We start from the raw sequence: 26,311 nt of genomic DNA, 5'->3' as shown, positions 1-26,311 counted from the left end.
TAGTGCTTTCTGCTCTAGGGGTAACCCTGTTTCAGCCCTAGGAGTAGGTGGCAACCGCCTCTGGAAAAAAAAAATTGTAGACCACACACCTTGAAGTGGCCTTCAGGCCTTGTGTGTCTGGCGACTTGCATAAAAATAAAAAAAATAAAAATAAAGAACAACATTCAAAAGAAATAACAAAGTAAAAGTCAGTGATAATTCCAGACATGATAACACTGGTTAAGAAAATAGCACATTGTAGACAAAATTTAGTTTTTGAAAAATAGATAGATGATAGAGAAAAGAAATTCTTCAAAGGTACAGCATACTCTTCACAGATAAAAAGTACAACAATGGAGGCAGGAAATCACACTAATTAAAAGCATCAATGAAGTAAAAATTAACGATGATTCAATTTTTCTGCCCATTGCAAAATCTAGATAAGACAAATGCACATGGAAAAATCAAATTATTGAAAAAGTGGATGGGCAAAAGGAAATACTGTTCTTCAAAGGTGTACAGGTAAAAACTACAATATTAAAAGCAAGAAAGCATTATTATTAAGGCAATGAAGAGGTAAAAGTGTATGATAATTCAATTTGTCTGGACATGACAAATCGTAGGAAAGAAAAACTTGGAAAAATATACATCCTTTTCAGTGAGCAGGTCTGTTTGTATTAAAATACTTGGGTCATTGAACTTAATAGATGAGCAGTAAATCTGTCCGGTGCAGTCAGGCAGCCTTACTGGTTTGTTCTTGACCCAACTACAAATTTATGACAAGGAATTACATGAAGATAACAGGTGTGAGTTGGCAAAGAGGAAAAGGATGTCTAATTTTTTTGAAATATCTTTTTCTTCCATTCTGTGCGTGTGCTTTGTGGTTTTGATCTATGTAAGGGACACAATATAGATTTGAAACATTATTATTTAATATTTTAATCTTGGCTCTTTCTTTAACAATGGAGCTGTGCCATAATGATGGCAAACTTTAAATGATTAAAACTAAAAACTTTCATACCAGCAAGCACTGCCGTCTGAAGTGAGCGACCATGTTAAAGTCCATTGCCTTTTCTGCTTTCTCCCCGATGAACTTGTCATTCAATTTACAAGCGTGCACGAAATACGGCAACGCTTCTTGATACACGTATCTGGTCAGAAAATAATCGTAAACAAAACAAAACTATAAGTATTAGGTGAACAAACAAATTTCACTGGAACAAGCTTTGAAAACAATCGTAAATAAAATAAACTATAAGTTTAGGGGAACAAAAACATTTCACTGGAAGAAATTTTAAACCAGCACCACTCTGTTATTTTACTGTATCAAGGTTAACATTTCACACTGAACTGCAGGCCGAAGGCCATTGGTTTTAGTGTCGGGCCAGAATATTTAATGACTCAAAAAGTCCAGCGGTCGGTCTTGCACATTTTCTTTTCTTTTTTAACTGAATAACAAAACATGTAGCTCATTTTGAACAGAAACAAATTATTTTCAAATGTTGACTTTGAGTCTGAAAAATACCTTTGAATACTATTGAGTAATTAAAGGCAGTGGACACTATTGGTAATTACTCAAAATAATGATTAGCATAAAAGCCTACCTGGTTACGAGGAACGGGGAGCTGTTGATAGTATAAAACATTGTGACAAACAGCTCCCTCTGAAGTAACAGAGTTTTTGAGAAAGAAGTAATTTTCCACGAATTTGATTTCGAGACCTCAGATTTAGAACTTGAGTTCTCAAAATCAAGCATCTGAAAGCACACAATTTTGTGCGACATGGGTGTTTTTTTTTTTCATTTTACCAATAGTGTCCAGTGTCTTTAAGTATACTTAAACAGAGACAAAGAAATAAATTATGTATTCTGTTTTGACAAACAATGCTGAGTGGCTCAAACTGCTTTGCGCACACTCTTGTTGAACACTTTTAAGTGCTTGCATAGACTTTCAGGAAGAGCAGGTTCGATTGCGCACATTAGTCGACCCGTGATTGACCACTGACCAGCAACGTACATGCGCAGTGACGCACTCTCTCGAACGACTCGTTTGGAAGCCTAGTCAACCATCAGTACCACAGTATTTTTGCCTTCCGCCTTTTTGCTATAGTGTCACTGGTTCCCTTCTGCGCTTTACACATGTTAGCATGGAACAGGCTATCGGGACCACAGAAGGAACCATGATCATGACGCTGGTTCCAAATGGTCGACCACAGTAGTCAACCAATGGTCGACCAGACTGGGTTCGAGTCAAAATAGTCCATCTTTAATTAATGGGAAGGTACACGTTTGGTAATTGTCAAAGACCAGTCTTCTCACTTGGTGTATCCAATCATAACCATAAAATAACAAGCCTGTGAAAAATTGGGCTCAATTGGTCATCGAAGTTGCGAGAAAATGATGAAAGAAAAACATCCTTGTCGGACGAATTTGTGTACTTTCAGATAAGAATAAGGGACTTCTAGCTAGAAGTCTTTTATTATTTTAGTGAGAAATTACCTCCTTCTCAAAAACTATGTTACTTCAGAGGGAGTCGTTTCCCACAATGTTTTATAATATCAACAGCTCTCCAATGCTCGTTACCAAGTCAGTTTTTAAGTTAATATTTGTTATGAGTAATACCTTCCCTTTAACCACGGTGCGCACTCGAATTTGCTCTAAGTGGGCTGGTATCACAATGTAATATTTGCTCGATCACCCCTGGGAACAAGGTTGGGGTTTACACTTACGCTTCCTGCTGGAAAAATAGCTTGATTCCCTGAATGAAGAACGCATTGGCTTTGCAGAAGTTGTTGTACTCTTCCTGCCAGCAGGTATGAATCTTTCTCTCTAAATCCTCCATCGTCTGACTCTCTAACTTCCTCTGGGCCATTGTCCGCAACGACTGGCATCTAACAGAGAAGAACAACTCTTGTTTAATGACACTGGACACCTTTGGTAATTGTCAAAGACCAGTCTTCTCACTTAGTGTCTCTCAACTTATGCATGAAATAACAAACCTGTGAAAATTTGAGCTCAATTTGTCGTCGAAGTTGCGAGATAATAATGACACCCTTGTCACACGAAGTTGTGTGCGTTTAGATGGTTGATTTCGAGACCTCAAATTCTAAACTTGAGGTATCGCTCAAGTTCTAAACTTGAGGTCTCGAAATCAAATTCGTGGAAAATTACTTCTTTCTCGAAAACTGCGTCACTTCTGATGGAGCCGTTTCTCACAATGTTTTATACTATCAACCTCTCCCCATCACTGGTTACCAAGTGAGGTTCTATGCTGATAGTTATTTTGAGTAGTTACCAATAGTGTCCACTGCCTTTAAGAAGGTTTTTATATCTTTCATTTTGGCCATGACATGAATCCCTACTCACTGTGAATGAAGATGTACCATGTAATACAAGTTTTTGAGATAAAAGTGAAAATAATAGAGCAATGTTTTTAGGAGAGTCGTGTAAACCTGGTATTATTTTAGTATTCACCAATACTGGTACTATACCAGTACTGGTTAATTACGCTGTACATGCTAAAACAACTTTCACTCCTCAGACAAAAAGTATTTTGTGAAAACGTTTTACTCATTTCCCCCGAACTACAGCACCTCAGCAGGTAACAAAAGTACTCGCCACTACCCGTTTGATGAACCAATTGTATCGCACAAGACTAATCGCGACAACATAGTTTACTTGTTCAACACTGTATACAGACATCAGTAACACAATCCTTCAATCCTTTCAGCGTGAATTTTACTATACTGTGCCTCATCTTGGGAATTAAAAACTACAGTAGTCGGGACTAGTGTCAAAGTCGTGACTAGATGGGGCGCGACTAGTCAAATACTAAATTTCACCAGCCGCCCATACTTGGGAAGAATAAAGAAATTATAACCCTCAGGTCTTACCTTACACCCATGTTCTCTCCTTTGGCAGCTGCAAACTGTTCCAGAATGGCTCGTTGAACGATTAATCTTGGAGCTTTGTTCTTTAGGAAGTAAAGGACCGGGTTTTCTAAGCGTACATCTCGCTTTGGATACAACTCATTGGATAGCAGCCCCTGAAGCCTCTCCTGTTCAGCGGTACAAGCCTGAAAAAAAAATCCACAAAATATTTCCACACGTAAAACACGGGTTTCCCTATAAATATTTCAAAATTCAACATGTGGTTTCCACTAAAGATTTAAAGTGAAGGTACACGTTTGGTAATTGTAAATTTGAGCTCAATTGGTCATCGAAGTTGCGAGAAAATGATGAGAGAAAAAACACCCTTGTTGGACAATGTGTGCGCTTTCAGATAGGAATAAAAGACTTCTGGCTAGAAGTCTTTTATTATTTTAGTGAGAAAGTATCTCTTTCTGAAAATCAGAGGGAGCCATTTCACACATTGTTTTATACTATCAACAGCTCTCCAATATTTGTTACCAAGTCAGTTTTTAAGTTAACATTTGTTTTGAGTAATTACCAAACGTGTACCTTCCCTTTAACACATATGCACAACGGAAGTGTTTTTCACTAATGCAGGCTTGATATTTGGTGTTTCATGGGCTTGCGACATCATATGCAAGGGTTCTAATAGTACAACTGCATATAATAATAATAACTAGTTCTTATATAGCGCATTTTACAATAACAGTATCACTGCACTTTAAATTAGTGCCCCGTTCATTAGGCCAATAAATTCCATTACGATCTATCTCAGCTCCCTGGGGGGTGTACAACCTGGGCAACCGTAGCGCTCCAAAGGCTTTTTTATACAAAATATCAACCTCTACCCTCCCAGTGCCCAGGTACATTTTCATACCCCTGGGTGAAGAAAAGATATGTAGTGAAGTGTCTTGCTCAAGGACACAAGTGTCACGACCGTGACCCAAACCCACACTCCACAAGAACTTGAATTCGATGCTCTTAACCACTCAGACATGACACCCTACACCCTACATTACACAACAATAGATTATACAACACACAAGACCAAAGGCTTTACGTCCCATCTGAAGGACTCCAGTTAAGTGTCTTGCTAAACATTAATACCTTCTCTAATGCTTCTTCTGCTCCTCTCTCCGATATGATATCCCCGAGTGACGAGACATGAGTTGAGGTGGCATGGTCGGAGGTGGTACACTGTGAGGACACCATAGCCTCCTGGGGTGATGTAAGGGCCTGGTCAAGAGGAAAGACAGGTACCACTGGGGACGACGGCTGCATCAGGGGTCTGGTCTTTGCTCCTCCTCCTGTAAAGAGAAGATAGATGTTTAGTGATAAGAATTTAAAGAATGTTATGCGCCCTCGATCATGTTGGTCCTGGAGAGAGCGCAATATAAATTAAAATAAATTATTGTTATTAGCAACACATTAAAATTGAAACACGTGGCCCAAAGGCCAGTAAAAAGGTCAGAAATCGCATTAAAATATTACAAAGTTAGAATTACAAAAAATACAACAAGCATAAGAGCCAAGTGGCTTTGGCAATACACAGCAGATTTAAAAAGAATTCAACTTGAGACTTAAAATATACAAACAAGGAGCGAGCAAGATGGTCATTGTTGTAAACCACAACCAGGCCCGTCTTTGGCATTCAGGAGTTTTGTTAAAGCAGGTACATGTATTGTGGAATGTTCCTAACGGCCTGTATTGCAAAAGGGAACGATTGAAGCCATTAGATAGTTTCAGAAAAAAAAGAAGAAAAAAAAAGTTCACCGATTTACAAATAACTTCTCTTGAAATATTATTCCATGAAATGCTTTACTTTTTGAGAAAACATTAAAAAAAATATATCAATTTTCGATGTCGAGATTTACGCATTTATTTTAAACACATGTCATGACACGGCGAAATGTGCGGAAACAAGGGTGGGTTTTCCCGTTTGTTTGTTATTTTATATATAAGTTGTGATACACGAAGTGTGGGCCTTGGACAACACTCACGAGCGAGGCAGCCGAAACGCCATGGGACATGATACCCACAATGGTACCCTAGAAAATGTTGAGGTTTATTATGCTCTTAGGTGCATTGTAAATCTTTTCCTTTTTTTTTTTTTTTTTTTCAGGTAAAAAAAAAACAACAACAAAAACGCGGAATTCTGCGAAAACGCGGAATAGTTGCATGCCTGAATCCTGTTGACCGAAAGTGTCCCATGGCTTTAAGGAAGCTTGTGCATTGGACCTGAAAACTCTTGCACTGTTCCTAATTGGGGGAGCAGATAACAAAAATTGTTGGAGTTGAGTATTTTCTTCCCAAAAATGTGCAGTAGATTTTGAAGCCTTTCCAGGGTAAAAGTTAAATTTCAAACCTGTGTAACGTACCTATGTCACTTGGGAAAAAGTATATGATCAGTGTGCACTACCAACAACAACTTAGGGAGCAGAAACATGGACAACAACAAAACTTATATGTATAGAACAAACATCTACAGGTGAATTATATTACATACATCTTCATTCACAGTGAGTAAGGATTCATGTCATAGCCAAAAACTTGATCTAAAAACGTTATCAAACCCTTTAAGCTTTACCTGAAGCTAGTGACGTCCTCTCTCCCAGGAATACAACCTCATCCTCTTTAGTAGACGTCGATGCATTGGCAGCTCTGGTAGCTCTTTTGTCTTTATTCTCGTCCCATTGTTTCATTTCACTCTCGAAGCATTGATTGTCCTCGCTTACAAGTTGTTTGAGTTCATCGGCGAGGGGGTCCAGACTCAGACTGCTGCAACCAGTTTCCTCATCTTCTTGCTCTATTAAACAACAACCACATGATAGAATAATATAATTATTAAAGGCAATGGACACTAATAGTAATTGTCAAAGACCGGTCTTCTGTTGTATCTCAACATATAAATAAAATAACAAACCTGTGAAAATTTTGACTCAATTGATCATCAAAGTTGCAAGGGAATAATGAAAGAAAAAAAACCTTTTTGCACGAATCTGTGTGCTTTTAAATGCCTAATAAAAGACTAGTCTTTAAAAATTACCAAAGGTGTCCAGTCCCTAAAAGTCCAGTCAACCCACAGAGGATAAATTGACCAGTAAAACTTCTCACCTTCGAACAGATCGCGCCTCTTTGCATCAACATACATGAGGCAGTACGCACTGACGTTACCCGATCCTCCAACCGACTCTCGCTCAAGGTCCTCCCATGCGACCTCCGTCACAGAGATGTCGTTGAACTTGAGCCAGACATTTCTTCGGTGGTTTAGGATGTAGGCCCAGTAGTGTCCCGCCGAGGCTTGGCCTTCGTGGACCAGTACAGCATGAAGATGGTACTCATTCTGTCAAGTCAAAACAGGAGTACTGTTTAATAGCTTGTCAGGGCCAAGTGTTTCAGGGCCATGCAGGTTGGTGCAAAGTGTGTCAGGGCCTAGCATGGCAGGCCTTGCTTGTCTTGGCCTACATGTAGCATGTTAGGGCTTAGCCAATCGTGGCTTAGCCAGTCAGGGCCTAGCGTGTCAGGGCATGGCGTGTCGGGGCCGGGCGTGTCTGAGCCAAGCGTGTCAGGGCCTAGCGTGTCAGGGCCTAGCGTGTCACGGCCTAGCCTGTTAGGGCCTAGCAGGTTGGGGCCAAGTGTGTCAGGGCCTAGCTTGTCAGGGCCTAGCCTGTTAGGGCCAAGCCTGTTAGGGCCTAGCCTTGTAGGGCGGAGCAGGTTGGGACCAAGTGTGTCAGAGCCTAGTGTGTCAGGGCCTAGCCTGTTAGGGCCTAGCCTTTTAGGGTCTAGCCGGTTGGGGCCAAGTGTGTCAGGGCCTAGCTTGTCAGGGCCTAGAATGTCAAAGCCTATGTCAGGGCCTAGCATATCAGGTCATAGAAAGTCAGGGCTTAAACTGTCGGTTCCTAGAAAGTCAGGTCTAGCAAGTAAGGTCCTAGCCTGTCAGGGGGTGGGTCATGGTTGAGTGCCTGGAATTTTCAATTGGCTCACTAGCCTTTTAGTTTGTCGACTACTGGTCTATGGCACTACTATACAATTTTGCCAAAGATCAATCTAATGCGTCCAAAGTCTTCCTTTGATTTGAGCCTTAGTGTCTACTTACATTCATGAGGTGCTCATCTACGTAGACTGTGTCTTTCAGATCTTTAAGGGTTGCTATTCTCTCTTGTAGATCTAATCGGACAATAGAAATAACAACTTCAGGCCAAACAAAATAATAATATGTGTTTCCTATTACACCGGCCAAAACATTAGGGTCAGTAGGGACGAAAACACATTTTATTTTGTTGAATTATTTTATTGCTTCAAAACTTAGGGTAGGAACCAATGTTAAAAATATTTTTGCCCTTGCATGTAAATTTCATGTAAATTCAACGATGTCCAAGTTCGACTCGAAAATCTCTTAAAATGACACAGAAAATAAGCCCCAAAAAGCAACCGTTCCGAGGTCTGTAAATTTCACGTAACACAAAAGCAGATTCTACGCCTGTAGTCGTTGTTACTTTGCGTGCGGCAACAAAATACAAGAAACATTGAACGCTAGAGGTCGTTTTGGAACAATGCAATACAGTGAGATAAAACGCCCTCTATTGGTAAAATCTACGCGGACCGGCAATAAACGCATTGAGACAAGACTCGACGTGTCACGTGGGAATTTTAGCGGGTTTCCAGGCGGCGCAAATGCGAGGGCGTAGCGCAGCTCGTCGGCGTACATCGCTCAATAAACATCTGTTGTGCAATCTCAAGATTGAGCAGCGCAATTAACAGATTGCTAGCATTACGAACTCGCACATGTAAATGCATGCTGCGACCTCCCAACACACGCTACACACGTCGTCGTCAGTCGTTGCAATACTAGTACTTGATCAACCATGGATCACCGACGTCTTTTCTCGTAAGAAAATGTGTATTTTCTAATGCTTTATTTTAAATGTGAAAACATTTTAGAAAAAAGGAAACATCAATTATAATAACGTTAAAATCGTGCGGTATTTTGTCAAACGTGGGGTGGGATCGGGGTTGTTTTATTTTATTTTGTCTGTAAATGTATAAAATTCCGTAGGGTCGGCGTGTTTTTCTAGGGTCGGTCGGGTAACCGGAAACACACAAATTGTTTTGTTTGGCCTTATGAGCAACTTGTAGCTGCACCTCGCACCATTCCTAACACAGAACGCCACCAAGACCTACCCAAAAGACTGCAACTATTCTTAAAGGCAGTGGACACTCTTGGTAATTGTCAAAGACTAGCCTTCACAGTTGGTGTATCTCAACATGTGCATAAAATAACAAACCTGTGAAAATTTGAGCTCAATCGGTCATCGAACTTGCGAGAAAATAATGACTAAAAAAAAACACCCTTGTCACACAAAGTTGTGTGCGTTTAGATGGTTGATTTCGAGACCTCAAGTTCTAAACCCGAGGTCTTGAAATCAAATTCGTGGAAAATTACTTCTTTCTCAAAAACTATGGCACTTCAGAGGGAGTTGTTTCTCCCAATGTTTTATACTATCAACCTCTCCCCATTACTCGTCACCAAGAAAGGTTTTATGCTAATAAATATTTTGAGTAATTACCAATAGTGTCCACTGCCTTTAATGCATCATGCAGAAAAGTTCATTTGCAGTCTACTTGTAGTTAGTGGTAGTGTCATGTTCATTGTACCAGACGTTAGTCAAACCTAATGCACCAGTGGTTTATTGATTTAATTGTTCAAAAGCTAATGAGTTCTTCTTCCGATAAAACTCAGATTAACACTCACGAGTCCAGATTAACCTATGGCAAACACGCCTTCTCACGCTCTGCTGCTGAACTTTGGAACAATCTCCCAACTAATGTTCGTAAATCTTATTGTGCTGTTACTTTTAAGAAAAGACTTAAAACTCAACTTACACATCGGTGTATGGGTAAAAACCAAAATTAATATTCTTTATCCCTGAGGCAAATTTAACATCTCATATATCGGATTCGAACTGCCTCTAGCCACCGGGCAACCTCGGTAGTCTAGTTGGTAAGACACTGCTCTAGAAATGCAAGGGTCGTAAGTCGAATCCCACCCGAGTAACATGCCTGTGATATTTTTTTCACAGGACTCGGGAAAGTACTGAGTATACAGTGCTAACACACATCGGTGTATGGGTAAAAACCAAAATTAATAAAACTTATCTCTTTCCTAAATAGTAGATTAATGATTTGTTTCTAGCTAGTTTTAAGTTATCCTTTTCTTTGCTATGCGCTTTGATCATGTTTTGGAAAAGCGCAATATAAGTGTGTACCTTTTAGTATTTATTTATTTATTTATTAAAATATTGCACCAGACATTATTAAAGTTAACTGACCTCTGACATCAGCTTCTACCTCAGTTCTCCATCTGCGTAGACAAGCTTGAAGTATATCTAGCTCTGTGTCTGTAATGTGCCTTGGGGAAGGGGTTGTCTCTGGTAGTGCCGAAGGGCCAGGGGAGGTCGGGACGGACGACGGAGAGGCCATGGCAACGTCAGTAACAACTGTTGAGACTAAGGGCTTAGGGTATGGGCTGAAGCTGGACAACAAAGTAGAGAAGCTAAGGTTAGCATTGATCAATACTTAGAGCTGATTTCTTAGTGAGGTGGCTGCTAGCTCAAACATCTGACATTGCACTTCGAGGCGCATGAGTCGCCAGCAACTGGCCTTCAGAACCTGGTGGCCTACCTTTGGCTTCGCTATGCCATGATGCTATGTGAGACAACCAGTAGCACAGTGGCATTACAAGATGTTGTCTTGCTATTTATTCTACTGTCGCAGGACATTAACTCCCAAATGGCAACCAAGATTATTGGTCTGATGAGGTCAGGGCTCATATTCATGGCTCTGCTATACCGTAAGCAACGAATCAGCACTTCTGGAAGCAGGGATCTCCGTGCTTACACTGTACATGTACATCAACCATATTTTATTGTTTTTTTGCTTGTCCATGTGCGTACTCCAGGTTACTAGGCATTCTTTGCTTACACAGTTAGCGCAGAATAGCGCAGAAATTCAGCACTTGCACTGTAAGCAGAGAATATAGATCATAAGTGCAGAACTTGGCGGTAAGCAGAGCCATGAAATTGGCCAATAGGCTTGGGCGGTTCCTTCGGTTACCCGGTTCTACCCGGTTCCAAATTGAAAACCGGACCGGCGGTTCCACTCTTCTGTGGAACCGGGTACCCGCTTTTGTCGGTTCCGATTTCAAAAGACCGAGTCCCAATTATAAAAGACTCTGTGGAGCCGATCCTGGGACGAACCGGCTCCAGAAATTGAGGCTTGATGTTGAAAACGGTGCCCGCAGATACACTGTGCAAAGGCTTCAAGCTGACATGAGTATCAACTATCACATGTGGCTGCATTATTATACAACACACAGTGCACAGATGATGCATAGGCATATGCTGAGATATACAGAGTCCAAAGTCCAACCAGACAGCACGTTGTGATTGGCTGCCGATATATCCATATTCATAAAAGCTTGTCCCATGTACAAAACACACAGTACTGTATGCATGTACAGGCATGTACACTTCTATGTACAGAGACGGCACGCTGCATGCACTACGGACGTGCTGCACTACAGACGTACGTGCACTACGGACGTACTGCACTACGGACGTACTGCATTACGGACGTACTGCTGCCAGCCAAATCAAAGACTTGTATAAATGCATGGAGAATAGGTGCTCAGTGGCACGATGTCTGATTGACTTGGTGGGTATTCTGGTATTAATTTTTCGTTAAAAATAGATCGGCTCCAATTGTGTGTGTATGTGTGAGCTCCGGACCGATGTCTGATTAACTTGGTTATTTCAGTTAAAATAGATCGGCTCAATGGTGTGTGTGTGAGCTCAGGACGGGCGGCTTATGTTTTATATAGAGTGGAACCGGGTATGTCTCAGAACCGAGCTTTTTTTTGGAACCGGAACCGAGCCCCAAATTTCTGGAACTGCCCAAGCCTATTAGCCAAAGTGAATCATGTAAATATTAGGGTCAAAGGATAGGTCAAAGGTAAGGGGTTATAACCTACCCTGATGAGGGTGGGCTGCTGGTCAGTGATCGAGGCGGTGATGTCATCTCTACATCCTGGATGTTGGAGTTGTTGGAGGAGAGAGGAACGTGCCGTTGCCTCGGGCTGTTCTCCGGTGAAGTACTGTGGGCAAACTCCAGAGCGTACTGTAGGACATCTTGCAATGGGAATCGCTTTGAACCGGACCCGTAGTTTAAATATCTGCAATATTAAAACGTTAACTTTCTGTTAAGACTGACCATTTAAAGCCATTGGACCCTTTCAGTACAGGGAAAAAAAAAAAAAATTCACAGATTTACAAATAACTTACAGGGTTTACAGAAGGTAGTGGTGAAATACTTCTCTTGAAATATTATTCCATGAAATGCTTTACTTTTTGAGAAAACAGTAAAACAATATCAATTCTCGTTAACGAGAATTACGGATTTATTTTAAACACATGTCATGACACGGCAAAACGCGCGGATACAAGGGTGGGTTTTCCCGTTATTTTCTCCCGACTTCGATGACCGATTAAGCCCAAATTTTCACAGGTTTGTTATTTGATATAGAAGTTGTGATACACGAAGTGTGGGCCTTGGGCAATACTATTTACCAAAAGGGTCCAATGGCTTTAATGTCACCAACTGTGGTTTGAAACTGCCACTATGCTAACCTTACATGTAAATACAATAATATAAAAATATGCGGAATGCATGTACATCTACATAGTCAACCCTCCTACTGTTTTACCATTCAATATAATCCAAACTACATGTACCATGTCACATGTACATTTAGTTACGAGTATCCTGCTCATGTGTGCTAAGAAAAGAACTATTAAGAACAATCTTCTGCCCCAGGGTCCAATTTTACAGAGCTGCTTAGAAAATAATGCTAAAAATGTTCAGGTAAGCAAAAATAAGCAGGATACCGGTCACAAGTTGTACATGCAGCATGGTACTTTGGCTGGTAACCATAATCTGAAAAGCTTATTTACATTGTGCTTAGCTTATTTTGGGGCTGAAGCAGCTCTATGAAATAGGGCCCTTGAGTATGAGGATGGTCCGTGGATGTAGAGAGACAATGACCTTGAGGGTGGGGGGGGGGGGGGGGGGGGTGGGAGGGGGGGGGCTTGAGGGTATGAGGGTTGGGAGGGGGGGGTAACATACCTTTCTAGCTTAAACTGCAGCATGTCTAACTGTTGGATGAGCTCATGTACATCGGTTCTCTTCATCCGTATTGCTGCTTGATTGCACTCCATATACCTAAACACAGACACAACATGATAAAAATAGTAACGTATCAAATAATAAACCAACGATCTCTAGATTTTCTACCAACTGAGCTGTCTAGCCCTATGTTGACAGTCTTCCTATTTTTGGCAATATTTCTGCTAAGACATAGGATTCAAAATACCTCTAGCCACTGGGCTCGCTCGACGGTCTAGCGGTAAGATTTTCTGCTCTAGCACTGCATAGATTATGGGTTCGAATCCCACTCAAAGGATCGGTCTGTGAATTTTGTTCCCAGAACTTCGTAAAGTACCCAGTATATAGATGTTATACACATCGGTGTGAGAGTAAAAACATACTATTTCTCTGGTCTTGACAGAACAGCAAACTCTGCTCGTCTTCTGGAACCAAAATAAAAACTCTTGAAAGACATTTTGTTTACCTGTCCATGTAAAGGACGCGAGGGAAGATGAAGCGGTTGTGAATCTTCTCTGGTCTGCCAATAATTTGATTAAAGTGAAACCTCGACAGCTCAAACGTTAGTATGTGAGGAAGCCTCGTAAACCAATGCTGTATGAAAAAAAGAATAGATTCATTAAGTAGGATTTGAAACTTTGCATGGTGGAAACACGATATGGAAAGGTTTGCGGTAACACCATGTAATGACTATCTCTAATGAGTTGGGGTGGTTCTGAAAAGAACCGTTGGTTTCAACTCGACTTTTCTCCAGAAGACGATCAGAGCATACTGATCGAAACGTCGAGCTGAAACCAACGGTTCTTTTCAGAACCACCCCAACTCAATAGAGATGGTCATTACATGGTGTTACCGCAAACCTTTCCATATAGATTCATTAACTTCACATTCTTAAAGGAAAAGTAAACCTGTCTCAACGGCTACCACACAAACACCTTCCGAGTTATACTTTGCATAAAACATCTTGACAGGATTACCAACACCTAGTTATTACAATATCAGCCACAAAAATGCTTTAAAGACACTGGACACTATTGGTAATTGTCAAAGACCAGTCTTCTCAATTGGTGTATCTCAACATATGCATAAAATAACATACCTTTTGAAAATTTAAGCTCAATTGGTCGACTAAACGCAGAGTACATCACAACATTAGTGTCACAGTACATTTGGCTAGTACAGTGATTAATTTTTTTTCTGAGAGTCCTTCGCTTCATATTAAACCGGAATAAATAAAATGAAATGATAGTGTTCGGACAAACCTCTTGAGCAGATTTTTCACTGGTGTGGTTGACAGTTTCGATCTCCCTGTGCGACATGGAGGCTTCGATGCTCTCATGCAGATCCTCGTACCCACTAATTTGAAGTGGGTACTGGCCAAACGTCTCCTGATTTGTGAACACTTTACCTAAGGCCAACAAAACACAATAATTAGTTGATGTAATGATTTAAAGGCAGTGGACACTATTGGTAATTGTTAAAGACCAGTCTTCTCACTTGATGTATCTCAACATATATGCATAAAATAACAAACCTGTGAAAATTTGAGCTTGATTGGTCGTCGGAGTTGGGAGATAACTATGAAAGAAAAAACACCCTTGTCACACGAAGTTGTGTGCTTTCAGATGCTTGATAAAATCAAATTCGTGGAAAATTACCTCTCTCTCTCGAAAACTGTGTCGCTTCAGAGGGAGCTGTTTCCCACAATGTGTTATACCATCAACCCCTCCCCACTACTCGTTACCAAGTGAGGTTTTATGCTGATAATTATTTTGAGTAATTACCAATAGTGTCCACTGCCTTTCAGGGTACATAAAGGATTGGTATAGCTGACATAATAGTTGCAGACAGTGTTCATGGTTTGTGTGATCAACCATATACATAAAATAACAAACCTGTGAAAGTGTGGGCTTAATTGTTAATCTGTTGAGTAGTGAAAAAGCATGCACAATTTTCAGCAGCAATTCAGATTATTATGACAAAGAGCTATTTAAGATACACATGTAGAGCAATTAAGATATATGTATCATACCATGTATTAAAAGCAATACAGAAATATCACATAGAGCATTACAGATATATCAGATAGAGCTTTTCAGATACATGTATATCACATGTAGAGCATTCATAGAGCTTTTTAGATAGAGCATTAAATAAATATCACAAAAGGCAAATCAGATATATCACACAGAGCATTTCAAGTATATCACATAAAACATATCAGATATTACCGTATCCCATACATGTAGAGCATTTAAGATATATCACATATGTAGAGCATTTCAAATTATATATCACATAGAACATAGGTATTATATATCATCATAGAGCATTTCACATAAAATACAAATATCAGGTATCACATAAAACATTTCAGACACAAAGCATTTCAGATATATCATATTGAGCATTTCAGATATATCACATTGAGCATTTCAGATATATCATATTGAGCATTTCAGATATATCACATTGAGCATTTCAGATATATCATATTGAGCATTTCAGATATATCACATTGAACATTTCAGATATATCACATTGAACATTTCAGATATATCACATTGAACATTTCATAGCCACCAATATTGTTTCTGAAATAGGAACTTTGATTGGCTGTTATTTTCCCGCTTCTTTCTGGATCCTTTCCTTAATCCCTTTCCCCCTCTCTTTTTCTATAAATGGATATGTATTTGTTTGTACTTGTTTTATGCCTCTGAAGAAGGTCCGGATTGGATCGAAAGCTAAGGCCATCTACCCTATTCATTATATATATTCCCGGTCACCAGGATTTTCCTGTCTGCAACTCAACGGTTCCAACAGACCCTCCACAAGTCGTAGTAAGAAACTTTTATTTCTCTGTTGTTGTATCCCTTCGGGGTGATCCCCTTGAATTGCTTGTATTTTGTTTTTAATTGTCATAACCATATCCTTTTTATCTTTTCCCACTTCCCACCTGTTCTTCTCAGAACACTTTAAACATTTTTCCTTCCTCTACAGATTATTAATAAATCATTATTTTTCGCCCTATAGGAGTGTAAATACAACTAAATAATTTTGTTGGCAGGTTTTTAACCTATTTGTTTTATAGGATTGTGTTTAACCCGCTTTTTTTCACAGGCTTGCGTTAACGTTTTCCTTTTCAGATTTTTTGTTAACCTTTTCCTTTTCAGATTTGTACATAACGTATATTTTTCTGCAGGTTTTATAACCCTTTCTTTTACAGGACTATATTTACCGCTATTTTTTCACAGGTTTATATTAACGTTTTCCCTTTCAGGTTTGTACATAACTTTTCCTTTTCAGATTTTGTACATAACTTGATTTTTCAACAAGTTTGTGTTAACCCATTTTTTTCTTTTCAGATTTGTACATAACGTATATATTTTTCTGCAGGTTTTATAACCCTTTCTTTTACAGGACTATATTTACCGCTATTTTTTTCACAGGTTTATATTAACGTTTTCCCTTTCAGGTTTGTACATAACTTTTCTTTTCAGATTTATACATAACGTATATATTTTTCTGCAGGTTTTATAACCCTTTCTTTTACAGGACTATATTTACCGTTATTTTTTTCACAAGTTTATATTAACGTTTTCCCTTTCAGGTTTGTACATAACTTTTCTTTTCAGATTTATACATAACGTATATATTTTTCTGCAGGTTTTATAACCCTTTCTTTTACAGGACTATATTTACCGTTATTTTTTTTACAAGTTTATATTAACGTTTTCCCTTTCAGGTTTGTACATAACTTTTCCTTTTCAGATTTTGTACTTACTTTGATTTTTCAACAAGTTTGTGTTAACCCATTTTTTCTTTTCAGGTTTGCACATAATTTATTTTTTGCAGGTTTAACCCGTTCTTTTACAGGGTCTTGTTAACCCCATTTATTCGCAGGTTTATTTTACTTTTATCTTTCACGTCTGTTAATTAATAATCAATTTTGTACAGGATTTATAACCCGTTCTCTCCACAGGAATGATTTAAGATATTTCCCCTTGACTGTATTCCCCCATCTATTATGGCACTTGCTCCCGACACCAAGTGCTTTTTCCGCAAGCTTCGTAAGCTTAAGGAAAAGAACACCCGTTACATGTCACATCTTGATAACTACCGTTTTTATCGTTTGTCCCGTATCATTCCCAAAGGCCTACAGATCAAGTGTACCCCTTCCTTTGGGGACCTTGACCCATCCTTTTTGAAGAAATGGAACAAGACACTCACTAATACGTCTTTCCGTTTGATCAAGCTGCTGGAAAATCAATGCCAACAATTCATTGATAATCAGTTACTTGAGATAACAAACACTGAGTCTCAACTCCAGGAGTCATGCTCTATTGAAGAGTTTGAACAGTTACAAGATACCATACTATGTAACGTCAAACACTTAAGGTCCACCCTAATGGACAAACAGAACAAGAAACGTATGAATGTCCTGGCTAACCATAAGAAACACACCCATAGACGTTTCCACAGTAAGAGAGCCACCATTGCTCCTCCTACTGTTAGGTTGCCAGAGACCAATACTGTAGTTAACCTGTCTGACATGGTCCTTACTGACCCACAGGTTAAACTCCTCTCAAGGGGTCTTAAGTTTTGCCCCACACCCAGAGAGCCTAACCAACTTCTTTTCCAACAGGACATGGCCCAATTCAATCGTAGGTTACGCCTACGTGAATACTTTCATGTAGAGCCCTCCATGGATGACGAGTCATCTGTGGAGACCCAACCTATTCCCCGCAACCGCTTCAGGGAAAAGAGTACTTGGGTACCCCCTAAGAACCGAGATGTGTCTCTAGAGACATACATCAATTCGGTTAACTCCGAGGTTCTTAAGGCCCCCAGTACCCCTACTCCCAACAACCTCCCCCAAGATGAGCGTCACGCCCTTACACAACTCCGCCAATCACCAGACATAGTGATTAAACGGGCTGACAAGGGGTCCGCAGTTGTAGTCATGAACACACATGACTACATTGCTGAGGGCCTTAGACAGCTCAGTAACACTGATCATTACATTGAATGTGCTTCTGATCCCACTGAATCTTTCTCCCAAGATATCAGTGACACCCTGGTTAAGATTTATAATGCCAATGATATTGAGAAAGATACATTTAACTATCTCCTCCCACATGACCCCCGTACAGCAAGGTTCTACCTTCTACCTAAGATACACAAGCCCAATAACCCGGGGAGACCTATTGTATCTGGGAATGGTAGCCCCACAGAGCGCATTTCTGAGTTTGTCGATAGCTTCCTCAAACCCTTAGTCTGCCGTATTCCTTCCTTCATCAAGGATACCAAAGACTTTCTCTACAAACTAGATGAGGTCAAGCACCAAATACCTGACTCTGCTATTTTGGTTACTTTTGATGTTTCATCACTGTATACTAACATACCCCATCATGAAGGCATGAGTGCATGTGTCTCTGCCCTCAATGCTAGTAATCAGTCCCGCCCCTCAGTGAGTCATATTAAGGAACTCATGAGCCACATTCTAATGAAGAATAATTTCACATTTTCTGACAGGCATTTTCTACAGGTACAGGGTACTGCCATGGGTACCAAAATGGCACCCTCATATGCTAACCTATTCATGTCTCAGTTGGAGGACAGACTCCTGTCCTCCGCCCCCAACCGACCACTAGTTTGGTGGAGATTTATTGATGATATTTTCTCCATCTGGTGTGGTGACCAAGACAGCTTGGATGAGTTTATTGACCATATCAACTCATTTCACCCCACCATAAAGTTCACTACCGAACAATCTCTCACCAGTGTGAACTTTCTAGATGTGACAATAACCAAGTCTCCTAATGGCCTTGTCACAGATGTTTACAGTAAACCCACCGACACCCACCAGTACCTTCTCTCCAATAGCTGTCACCCTAGTCACTGTAAGAAGGCAATTGCTTACAGTCAGGCCTTACGTATCAGGCGTATCTGTTCCACAGATACCCTGTACAAGAGGCGCTCATCAGAGCTAAGGAAACACCTTGTATCTAGGGGACACAGCAAACGTAGGGTCCAACTTGCTATCAACAGGGCTCTCAACGTACCTCGTCATACTCTGTTGACTAACACGGGAGCTAAAAAAGCTCCTACCAATAGAGTTGCTTTGGTCACCACCTTCCACCCCAAACTACCCAAACTTCCCTCAATTCTCAATAATAACATGCCTATACTTCACTCCTCCAGCAGGTTACACTCAGCAATCACTGAGGTTCGCATGGTTGCATTCCGCCGCCCTAAGAACCTTGGTGACATACTAGTCAGGGCCAAACTTCCCCCAGGTACAGTCCAAACACAACCCCCGACAGATATACTGGGCTGTCACAAATGTACCCGTTCCAAATGCAAAACGTGTCTGCACATTAAGCCCTCACTTAAGGTGAAGAGTCATACCACTGGCTCTTCATACAACATCAAGACCGACTCTGAATGCAGCACGTCTAATGTAGTCTATGTCATATCATGTAAGAGATGTGGGCTACAATATGTGGGAGAGACTAAGACCAAACTTAGTCTTCGCTTTGCGAATCATGTCTCTTCCATAAAGACTAAGAAACCGTACCCAGTCTCTATCCACTTCAACAGCCCCAATCATAGTGTCATTGATGTTGAACTTCTGGTGATTGAAGCTTGCAATGGTGATGACACACACCGCAAGAATAGAGAATCACACTGGATTCACCAACTCAAGACAGTCAAACCCTTTGGACTTAACATAAACACTGGTGTTAAATAACTTCTCATTACCCTCCACTTCACTTCTGCCTAAGAACTTATATGTTGTATATATTCTGTACATAAAGTATAAATTAACCTAGTTTAAAGTTGTTTTTATAAATTCATCACTGTAACTATCTGATGTAAGTAACCCCCCCCCCTTTTTTCCACAGGTCCCTCATACCTTTTTTTAAAATCATCATACCTTTGATCTTGCTATTCTTATTAATTGACCATTGTTAGTTGCATCATGCTCTCTAATCCTACCCTTTCATGTCTCCCTGCATTGTTGTCGAACAATACTTTTACCACTTTTATGGTCCAGTAACCCTTCCTTTCATTCTAAACATCCTTTGTCCTCGCCACTCCACTCCTATTGGTTCATAGCCACCAATATTGTTTCTGAAATAGGAACTTTGATTGGCTGTTATTTTCCCGCTTCTTTCTGGATCCTTTCCTTAATCCCTTTCCCCCTCTCTTTTTCTATAAATGAATATGTATTTGTTTGTACTTGTTTTATGCCTCTGAAGAAGGTCCGGATTGGATCGAAAACTAAGGCCATCTACCCTATTCATTACATTGAACATTTCAGATATATCACATTGAACATTTCAGATATATCACATTGAGCATTTCAGATATATCACATTGAGCATTTCAGATATATCACATTGAGCATTTCAGATATATCACATTGAACATTTCAGATATATCACATTGAACATTTCAGATATATCACATTGAACATTTCAGATATATCACATTGAACATTTCAGATATATCACATTGAACATTTCAGATATATCACATTGAACATTTCAGATATATCACATTGAACATTTCAGATATATCACATTGAACATTTCAGATATATCACATTGAGCATTTCAGATATATCACATTGAGCATTTCAGATATATCACATTGAACATTTCAGATATATCACATTGAGCATTTCAGATATAACACATGGAGAATTTGGGATATAATAAATCAAAATATCACTTAGAAAGTTTCAGGTATTCAAGAGTACATGTAGGAGGGTTAATGTGTGTTTGATACCTTCATTGATTCCTTCTGCTTTGAATTGACCATAGAAGAGATCCAACATGGGATTCCTGCGTGATGCCTCCACGCCTTCCTCCCTAGAAATAAATGGAAACACTCCCATTACATGTAGCTCGAAAGAACATGAAGAGTAGACGCCCACACTTATCATTTTAAAGGTCGCACAGGTCAAATTAGGTCAAATCAGGTCAAATATGGATATTTGCAAGTTTAAAGGGTTTGGGTACTTTTTGAACGACACAAAACACAAAGTTCCACAGATTTTCAATAAGCTTTACAGGATTAAACGATAATGATGGCAGAAAGCCTCCCTTCAAATATTACTTGCCGAGGTGCTGTAATCTTTGAGAAATAAGTCAAACAGTTCTACAAAAATAATTTTGGACTCAGTGAGACATCAATTATTTTATCATGTACAACGGATTCACGGCTCTCCTGGAAACATTGCTCTGTGATTTTCACATATTTTTTTCAAGAAAGTGATGACTATTGAAGCTGAAACTTCTACAGGTAAATTATATTACATACATCTTCATTCACAGTGAATAGGGATTCATGTCACGGCCAAAAACTTAATCTACAAAAGGTATCAAAACCCTTTAAAAGTAACTTACCCAGCTTGAGGCGACGGTGGTCTTGAGCAGTCCGACTTGAACGCATCTTCCAACCACTCTAGGAGTTTATGCGTAAATTCACTGACATCCTGTAACATCACAAATAGTATAAACCTGGGACTAAATCTCGCTCTATTTGATGTTTTCTTTGTTTATCCCCCAAATTCACTCAAGACTGCTAACAAATGTAGGGATCCCAAGGGCGCCCTCAGTGTTCATTATGTATAAAGTTTACTTTTTGAGTTGTCATGTGACAATCTTTCTCTTTTTCTTGAGCTTAGTTTCTTGAAGGAGCACATTTTATTGAGTGGCATTTCTCTCTATTTTTATAGGGAGCATAGCCCTAGCTGGGAGGGATAAGTTTAAAGAGATATATGCGAGTATTATTTTGTATGTAAACCCTCATTTGTACCTGAATTACTATGACTTTTAGAGTTCTACTTTGATCAGATTATTTATAGATCGTGTGTAGTGCGTCCGTGAGTGTAGCATGGAAGCCATATGGTTGACCCTTTTTGTGAACTGTTACCGTGCACTGTGTGATGTACATGTAATGTCATACTGTAGTGTTGTAACTTTGTGTATGTTTGCTATGGGTTTGAAGAGATGAAACCTGTACAGGAGAAGTTTATTTGATTTATCTTAGAAGTCATTGATTGGCTGTTCTTTATAAATGCTTGTATTTTGGCGAATGCTCGTCCTTTATTAGAGGACCGGGTCTCCTTCCGGGGTCGATACCAACACTGGTCTCTTACACAAACAACAGGATGAACGAAGACAGCATTTGAAAAAGTCTTCCAATTGCCACGCTAATTTTGATGTTTTCAGTTGTGAAAAAATGGAATTTTGACGCAGCAAACTGGGCCCAATTTAATGGCTCTGCTTACCGTAAGCACAGAATCGGCGCTTACAGAAGCAGGAAATTCTTAGCTTACGTCAAGCGTATTTCACAGGTTAGCGGCGAATTTTGGCTTCTGCGCATGCGTACTCCACGTTACTAGGCATTCTAAGCTTACAAGGCTAGTGCAGAAATTTGTCACTTGCACGTAAGCAGGGAATCGTGATCGTAAGCACAGAATTTGGCGGTAAACAGTGCCATGAAACTGGGCGCTGCTTGACCTTTTTATTTAGCTGAAATATTCATTATTTTTACCTGTTGACTGTTCACACCTCCGCTGTTTATAAAAGCACCTTTCAGGATCTCAACAGCTTTGCTGGGGTCAACGTATTTCCGCTTTGTGCCGAGCATGAGAGCAAACAGCGCCCTCAACTCCGACATGAAGAGAAGGTTTCGATGTTCCTAAAGTCCAATAAGAAAGTAAAATATTCAAGGTTTTTTTTTCTCAAAAACTAGTACCACCTTTTGAAATGAAGCTTTCACAGGTGAGTTTTATGGTACAAATCAAAGTTATTCTTAAAAACCTACCCGAACCTCTGTGGAGGCAGTGGATGGATTCGTGGATGGATTCGTGGATGCAGCATTTTGGGCCGGTTGTTGAGCGTGGATGTTTGCAGGTGGAACGAAGTTCAGTACCATTTGGCGAAAGGCAGGAAGGTGGAACAGAGACTGCAATGCAGGAGAGGCAAAAAGAATGGTCAGACAGTAGGAGGGTTGATTGTTTACTCCGTAAATGCATTCACAACAGGTGTCCTTTTATAAGCAAGACACTTAACCATGATAGCTTCGTTAAGTTGGGAAGGCAGTGGTTTCTGCTCTACCAGCCAGGCGTCTGATGGATGATACCCTAGCCTACATCCAGATAGACTGTTAAGGAGGTTTCAGCCCCAGGAGTACACGTTGGTGGCAATGGCCCCTGGATAACAAAATTAGTTTATTGTAGCCCACACCTTGAAGTATGAGGGCTGACATTGTCTATGGCCACATGAATAGGATATCATATTGAAAACTGCATAGTTTATCTATCATAACAGCGGTGGATAATTATTGGACAGACAGTAGGAGGGTTGACTGTGTTGTGTAGTACCACCACATGATTATGACATCATATTGTAGACTGCAAAGTTTATCTCTCACTAACCATGACAGTTGATGATATTCATAAGTCAGACAGTAGGAGGGTTGACTAACATACATGTACCTGTATTACTGCACTGAACCAGCATGTGTTTCCCAAATTCTTCAGACCTTCTGGCCAGCCATGCTCCCTGTATCTATCATGGGGATTCATTGGACATACAGTAGGAGGGTTGACTGACTAACATTCCTGTATTACTAAACTGAACCAGCATGTGTTTCCCACATTCTTCAGACCTACTGGCCAGCCATTTTCCCTGCATCGATCATATGGATTCATTGGACATACAGTGGGAGGGTTGACTAACATACCTGTATTACTGCACTGAACCAGCATGTGTTTCCCACATTCTTCAGACCTACTGGCCAGCCATTCTCCCTGCATCTATCATGTGGATTCATTGGACATACAGTAGGAGGGTTGACTAACATACCTGTATTACTGCACTGAACCAGCATGTGTTTCCCACATTCTTCAGACCTACAGGCCAGCCATTTTCCCTGCATCGATCATGTGGATTCAGAGGGTCGCTGAACCAGACCTCTCCGGGTCGTAGGCCAGACTTGTTTTCCGCCATACTCTGCTCCAGAGCTCTGAAATAAAATCAATAGAGAACTATCACATTGATCATTTCTATAGGCTTTTCTCTTACCATTTCAGCAAAAAAAATTACATTTCAAACACGCACTCAAATTCACTCATAGTCTACACAAACTATGGTTTCTTTTTAGCTAAAATGCACTAATGCATTCAATTAATTTTTCTGGGGTCGATTTCACAAAGAGTTAGGACTAGTCCTTACTTAGGACTAGTCCTAGGAGATATACAACACGTGTGACTAGTCCTAAGTTACAGTAGGACGAGTAACTCGTCCTAAATCGAGATAGGACTAGTCCTAACTCTTTGTGAAATCCACCCCTGGGCACACTGTATTTGGTTTTTCTCAGTCATTATATTTCTCAGTCATCAGATTTGTGTCAGTCATTATATTTCAATTAGAGCCAATGTGTTGAGTTAGGGAGCATCTCAAAAGTCGGGGACGTTCCAAGCGGAAAAGAATGTCCTACGGGCATATGCCCGCCATCCTGTGGCCCGCTGGTATGTTCCACAGCACTGTGACGATCAGCGATTAAGCCGACTATTCCATAAGGAACGTTCCTGCGGAACTAAAAAACGTACTGTCGTTCGTAAATGGTCTGAGCTGTTTACTTTTATTATCGTTTGATTTACGCCTGTAATGGATTCTCTTCGTATTTGTTCATGGCTGCTGAAATATATTACTTCCTTTGATTATTCATCATCAAGGCCTTTTCAAAGGTTCGTCTCCTGGTCTAATTAATTAAGATAACTTGAAGGGGCAATGTCAATTTCAACACATTCTTTGTATTGTTGCTATTATTTGTTTCAACACCTGGTGCGGGAGGCTGGTTTGGACGGTTGAGCAGGTCCTACAGACCGGTCTAGGAATACCCACAGGCAAACTCTATCATTCCAAAAAGATTGTTCCGACCGTTCTGACTTTTGAGACGCTCCCTTAGTTGCCTCCAAGTTGCTAGCCTTTTGTCAAGAACTTTGTGGCTTGGAGAGCCGCGATACCAAGCGACTGGAATGGGAGACCAAGCACCGCAAGTGGCAACCGTTGCTTCGCCACTCACAAGCGTGGTCTCCCGTTCCAATAGACCTTATGCACATGACGTCATTTCAGTAGGGCGCCTCACCTAGAGGTCAAAAGGAGATTGTTCATTGGCCAATCCGGTGCGTCGCGCGTAGAAATCTGTGCGTTTCGATTGTTTCGTCACCGTTTTTCCACCAAGATGGTCAATGCATAAGGTCTATCGTTTTGGATCGCTGCTCTCCAAGCCACGAAGGCCTTGACAAAAGGCAACCAAGTTGCTAGCCTTTTGTCAAGAACTTTGCGGCTTGGAGAGCCGCGATACCAAGCGACTGGAATGGGAGACCAAGCACAGCAAGTGGCAACCGTTGCTTTGCCACTCACGTGCGTGGTCTCCCATTCCAATCGCTTTGGATCGCTGCTCTCCAAGCCACGAAGGCCTTGACAAAAGGCAACCAAGTTGCCTCGTGTGACAAACGCCTTATTACTGACCTGCTGATGTCTTGTTCTTCAGTTGACACTCCGATTGTCGTACTTTGTCCCGTCGTTTCCCTCAGCGACAGGGCGATGGCCCTCTGGAGGTCATCTTTCTCATCTCGATCGTGGGTAAGGTCAATCACTTCTAGGAAAAATATTTCAATATGTTATTCTCTGAACAGGGTTCTCCTCAGGATTGATTAAGGGAAAGCTCAACTAAAGAACGAGGCCAGAATAAAAAAAAACACTTTCCTATGTCAAATCACACCTCTCAACTTCTTTTAACTCCTGTTCCAAACAGTGGACTTAAACATGTTAAAGGCAGTGGACAATATTGGTAGTTACTCAAAACAATTATAAGCATAAAACCTTACTTGGTAACGAGTAATCATGGTAATGGGGAGAGGTTGATGGTATAAAACATTGTGAGAAACAGCTCCCTCCGAAGTGCAAAGTTTTTGAGAAAAAAAATAGTTTTTAACAAATTTGATTTTGAGACCTCAGAATAAGAAATTGAGGTCTCTTAATCAAGCATCTGAAAGCACACAACTTCATGTGACAAGGGTGTTTTTTCTTTCATCAACATCGACGACCAATTAAGTTCAAATTTTCACAGGTTTGTTATTTTGTGCCTGTTGAGATACACCAAGTGAGAAGACTGG

General features: G+C 40.3%; 1 protein-coding gene across 5 annotated transcripts in view; it reads right to left on the bottom strand.

Annotated features, from left to right (window-relative positions):
- Positions 1-26,311, bottom strand: part of LOC117301337 (ubiquitin carboxyl-terminal hydrolase 25-like) — a 36,355-nt gene that overhangs the window by 3,571 nt on the left and 6,473 nt on the right. For 2 of the 5 annotated variants that reach the window (XM_033785248.1, XM_033785246.1), the window contains exons 3-20: positions 25,665-25,794; positions 23,994-24,153; positions 22,951-23,091; positions 22,678-22,824; positions 21,525-21,613; positions 20,905-20,987; positions 14,370-14,515; positions 13,574-13,701; positions 13,069-13,164; positions 11,918-12,118; positions 10,218-10,420; positions 7,985-8,055; positions 7,003-7,231; positions 6,476-6,694; positions 4,996-5,195; positions 3,871-4,052; positions 2,707-2,868; positions 1,001-1,130 (exon numbers count right to left, since the gene is read on the bottom strand). In XM_033785248.1, the coding sequence (XP_033641139.1) occupies positions 1,001-1,130; positions 2,707-2,868; positions 3,871-4,052; positions 4,996-5,195; positions 6,476-6,694; positions 7,003-7,231; positions 7,985-8,055; positions 10,218-10,420; positions 11,918-12,118; positions 13,069-13,164; positions 13,574-13,701; positions 14,370-14,515; positions 20,905-20,987; positions 21,525-21,613; positions 22,678-22,824; positions 22,951-23,091; positions 23,994-24,153; positions 25,665-25,794 (2,717 nt within the window). Of the gene's footprint in view, positions 1-1,000; positions 1,131-2,706; positions 2,869-3,870; positions 4,053-4,995; positions 5,196-6,475; positions 6,695-7,002; positions 7,232-7,984; positions 8,056-10,217; positions 10,421-11,917; positions 12,119-13,068; positions 13,165-13,573; positions 13,702-14,369; positions 14,516-20,904; positions 20,988-21,524; positions 21,614-22,677; positions 22,825-22,950; positions 23,092-23,623; positions 23,680-23,871; positions 23,938-23,993; positions 24,154-25,664; positions 25,795-26,311 lie in introns of those variants that run through there. The other 3 variants (XM_033785247.1, XM_033785249.1, XM_033785250.1) reach the window with 3 other exon arrangements.

Source organism: Asterias rubens, chromosome 17, assembly GCF_902459465.1.
Source record: "Asterias rubens chromosome 17, eAstRub1.3, whole genome shotgun sequence".
NCBI lineage: Eukaryota > Metazoa > Echinodermata > Asteroidea > Forcipulatida > Asteriidae > Asterias > Asterias rubens.
The sequence above is the reverse complement of the archived record's forward strand: the minus strand, read 5'-3'. Positions and strand labels throughout refer to the sequence as shown.